The 4,533-nt window shown below is 44.9% G+C and overlaps 1 protein-coding gene across 1 annotated transcript; it reads right to left on the minus strand.

Annotated features, from left to right (window-relative positions):
* Positions 1-1,064: 1,064 nt before the first annotated feature.
* Positions 1,065-4,044, minus strand: LOC103715016 (putative WRKY transcription factor 31). The gene is made up of 6 exons (XM_088704671.2): positions 3,657-4,044; positions 3,455-3,550; positions 3,136-3,297; positions 2,631-3,047; positions 2,422-2,535; positions 1,065-2,316 (listed from the first exon to the last, which is right to left on the minus strand). The coding sequence occupies exons 1-6, from the start codon at positions 3,963-3,965 to the stop codon at positions 1,669-1,671; spliced, it is 1,746 nt and encodes a 581-aa protein (XP_088560797.1). The 5' UTR covers positions 3,966-4,044; the 3' UTR covers positions 1,065-1,668.
* Positions 4,045-4,533: the final 489 nt, after the last annotated feature.

Below are 4,533 nucleotides of genomic sequence, written 5' to 3' on the forward strand. Positions count from 1 at the left end.
TTTTGTCATTGGATCTAAATATAAGACAGAAAAATATATTTGCTAAACTCCTAAAATACATATTTTGAATATTTAGCACGTTTGTTTAGCCTACCATCTTTCTCGTACTTAGATTTTGGATAATGCAAAAAAAAATTCAATCTTTTCTTACAAATTAATAATTAAGTAATTTTTTATGCCCAACAATTTGCTATTGAATATATATATATATATATATATATATATATATATATATATATATATATATATATATATATATATATATATATATATATATATATATATATAATTCTGAACTTGTTTGTGTTTTCTATGTGGCCTTGAGTTCAACATTGGCAATGTTCATAAGCCACTGACCCTTGCTTATAAATGTCTCGCAAGTCATTAATTTAATCAATTATCAAATAGATGTGTGAAACTTAGAATTTCTAATTGTCAGCAGTCGCAAATTTAACTAATTAGCAAATAAAAGTATGAAGCTTAGAACTTTTAATTGTGAGCAGTGACAATAGGACACCAAGTTGACAAAGTCCCCGTCCCCTCACCTGCTTGCCGTGGCAATGCACGTTATGGTCAGACTCCCACCCCACGCGGCTCCTCCGCGCGGTTTACGTGCATGGGACGACTCCCCCAACTCTCTGACTCTAGCACCATGGCTTTCCAGGGTCTTCACCCTGAGATCGAGCAGTTCAATCTAAATTTTGCCACTCAAATATGTTAGCTCCACACCAGAGACACAAGAGACGTACGTCCATTTCCACGGTTCCCCCATCTTTATGTCACTGGTCCCTCGACTCTCCAAGCCTTCACCTCAGTTTGCACTTCAAACTCGGATGTTGCATCTTTTCTCTGCACAGCATACACATCATAGTACCTCAGTCCATTTACCCAGCTCTACTTGTTAAGAGATCCTAGTCCCTCAAGATGCTCTGCCTTGCAATTCTGCATGCAGCCCAAGTGCTTCAGCATTCATGAGCACTCTTCATCCTGAGTTTCTTTCCTCAGCCACAAACTGATAGACTTTCATCTTCACAAGCTCCCATCTACTTGTGCCATATCAATGAGCAACCTTAATTAGTCATTCATCACCATTTAATTAGTCATTCATCACCAAGCACATTATCTCTGCAACATGCTACTCCACTCGTAAGTTGTTAACACCCACAAAGACTCAAACATCCAGCTCCTCTGACACTGGACTTCAATATCTATGGGTCATTTTATTGCTTCGGATGTCCCGTATTTGCAACCAAATACATATAACCGGATACCAGATGTACTAGAAGATCCAGACCTCAGAAACATCTCCCTTAGGTTTTCATTTTTTTCACTCTCATCAAAAAGGAGAAGTCCTCATTTTTGTAGATTTCCACCACAAAAAAGAATGCAATTTTGTCTTTGTCCCACCTTCCAAAATAATAATCAAAATAAAACCTGTAATCGTATATTCTTTTTTCCACAATATAAAAGAATGACGAGAAAATACTTTTAAGAAAACGAAATATGGCCTTTTGCGTCAATGCATCCAGGATGACAAATTAAACCATGAGAAAACTGCTTATATACATATAATTTCACTTTCCTTTCTCCATGGAACAAAAGAATCACGCTAAAAGAAGAAACTCCCAGAAGAAAAGGAAAGGATGTCCAATTCTATATTAGTTAATTTCATATCTTGTTTTCACTACTGTTGTTATTGTTGCTGTTGCCTGTTTGGGCAGCCCTGCTACTGCCGCCACCGCCGATGATGGAGGTGATGGCAGCTGCGAGCACGGCGGTGAAGCTTGGATCTGCCGTGATGGCTGCCGTCGCAGCGCTCACCGTGTCAGCCAGAGATGAGGGCTGGACGGATTGCACCTTTGGATGTGAAAGTTGGGATCCATCGCTGCCCGGTGACATCTGAACCCCTGAGATTAATTTTGATTGGTTGAAGAACGTCTGCCCGAAGTCCAGTAGCAAAGAAGTTGGTGGTGTCGCGCCGAGAACTGGAGCAGCTCCATTTGGAAATGGGACCTGGAATTGGGTTGATGGTCTTCGGAACGGAACATTGGGAGTGTGTGCGAGGTCTAATGTCACGGTGGGGAACGGAGCTGCGGCTGATATGGCGGCCACGCTCGACGAGCACGGCAGTTCAGTTTTCGCAAGGAAACTAGAGTTCATTAGCCCATCAGTGCTTGACATGGATCCAGATAAGAGCATGTTTGCCGCCGCTGAAGTGGTCGATGCCGTTGCCATGGCCGCGGGGGGGAGTGGGTGGTTGTGCTTCCCTTCGTAGGTTGTTATCAAGACCGATCGATCCTCAGCACACCTTTGAACCTGTCAGGGCGGCAACAACATAGCTTAAACTTAATTAGTCTTGGTGCGCTTGTTTCATCGTTGTAAGATCTAAAGGAATTGGACTGAATGCTAAGTTATAGTTACTTGTTTGCGGACTGGGCAGCCGGCAGCCATGGTGCACCGGTAGTAAGCCCGGGGGCAAGGATTTCCCTTCGCCATCTTCTGCCCATACTTCCTCCATTGGCATCCATCTGTGATCTAGGAGAATACGTACAACGGTGATCAAATTAGTCTAAACTAACTAAAAACTATTTGCTCGTAAGTATATTACAAAGTTCTTTATATAGTTTTACCATGGGTGCTTCGGACCGTGCTCGGACTGACACGCGAGCCTTCCTGATGGTGGCTTCCTGGGATTGTTGGTCGGAACTCTTTGAAGGGGATGAATTGGCTGCTTTGTTGGGGATCCAGCTTTGAGACACTTTACCAGGGCTCTCCTCTCTAAACGTAACCCTAACATCCCTGCCATCCGATCTCTCGCCATCGATAGGGACTGCTTCTTTGCTGTTGTAATTCTCCTCTACGTTGTAATCCATGGACATCACTTCCACATTGTTAGGCGGGGATATGGATCGATCCTGGCTTCCGCCTTCGGTTGGAGAGTGGGAAGCCTCATCAGCCAACGGAGCCAGTCCAAGATTCAGAAACCGTCTTGGCACAATTGCATCTTCATGTTCGTTTCGCTTATCGCCCATTTTCTCATGCATGGCCTAATGAAAGATCTGGCAATTAACTTCTTGTTCTCCAATTTTTATGCTTAGTGAGGTAATATGAGTGTATTATCGTATAAAGGCCTACCTCATGCCATTGCAAGCTTCCATTTCTTTGGTTCCTCTCCTGCATCAGTGCGATGAAATGCATCTGGAGGGAGTTAAAGTTGTTGGTCGCATGGCTTAGCATGCTCTTTAGCCTCTGGTTCTCTTGGTTCATGCGCCCAAGCTCGGCTTGCACTGCTGCCAACTAATTTTTTTCCAAAAAAGGAAGAAAAAATCATTATTCTTCAAAAAAAAAAATCACATGAATTAGAACAAGCAGTTGTTCTTAAAATTTTTAAAAATTAGTACAGTTATTCATGTTAAAAAAAATAGAAGATGCATGTATAGAGAGAGATCCTAACATCATTCTTGCTCTCTTTATCCTCATTGAGTGACAACCCGTTAACCACCGTTGATTGATCGCTTCCAGTGTTGGTTGTAAGAAGGTGCAAACCCATCTATGATATTAGAAAAGAAAGAATTAGTCCAACAAATGAATACAAAATCCATTATCAAATATTGCATGGGGGAAAAAATTCAAAAAATCAGCAATGGTTCACTAACGTTAATGGTGAGATCTTCTTTCTTGATACTAATGTCAGGCACGTCGGGATCCGGGTCCGGTGGCGCCCTTTCCTTCCTGAGCTCATCTGAGAAGAAATCCATCTCACACACCACCCTCCGCTTCTCCTCACCCTCGGCCGGCTCATCGTGGCAGCGGAGACTCATCGGAAAGTGATCCTCAGACTCCCTTGATCCACTTTTCTGCTTCAAACCTCCACCACCAAGGAACGAGTCCATCGCACCACCAGTCTTGAACCCAGCCGAGTCACTAGAAGTGCCCAAGCTCAGTCCCCCACCACCTTTTTCCATTCTTTCTATGTAGAGGAACAGCGGAGAAGAAAGAGAAGAGTAGAAGGGATCGAATGGAGGTGAGGAGACTGAAGTCTTTTACTGGTGCAATGAGGATCTCGATAAAAAGAGATGAGGGGAGCCAAGGAGGAGGACTTTCGGACCTTGTAGCAGTGACGCCAGACGGTGCGTCAGGGAAACGTGGCAGGATCCGGGAGGGGTAGGACACACGGCGGAAGGATGGCAAGTTGGATGCGGGCGGTGACCCGTGAGTGCACTGACCGGCGAGCCCCACAAGGCATAACCCGTCGGTCGGTTTGACCGGTCCGACCGGTGATCGGAACCGAGAGCGGAGGACAGGAGCGGGAGGTGACTGGACCGCGCTGGCCGCTACTCTCACCGTTTTGACTTTTGACCGGTTGCGGGACCTCCGTTAACGGCTCCCCGTCGGACGGGGTTGCGGAGTTCGGAGCGCCAGGCGCGGCAGTTAGGTGGGTTTCAGAGAGCGCCACGTGTGCCTGTATTTTCGTGATTTTTTTTTGACCCTTTCCCGGGTGGTCAGCTGGGTAACGAGAACCGGGGGAGGGGA

This window comes from Phoenix dactylifera, chromosome 9 (genome assembly GCF_051530095.1).
Source record: "Phoenix dactylifera cultivar Ajwa chromosome 9, Ajwa_hap1_PhDact_Kaust_v1.1, whole genome shotgun sequence".
NCBI classification, from domain to species: Eukaryota; Viridiplantae; Streptophyta; class Magnoliopsida; order Arecales; family Arecaceae; genus Phoenix; species Phoenix dactylifera.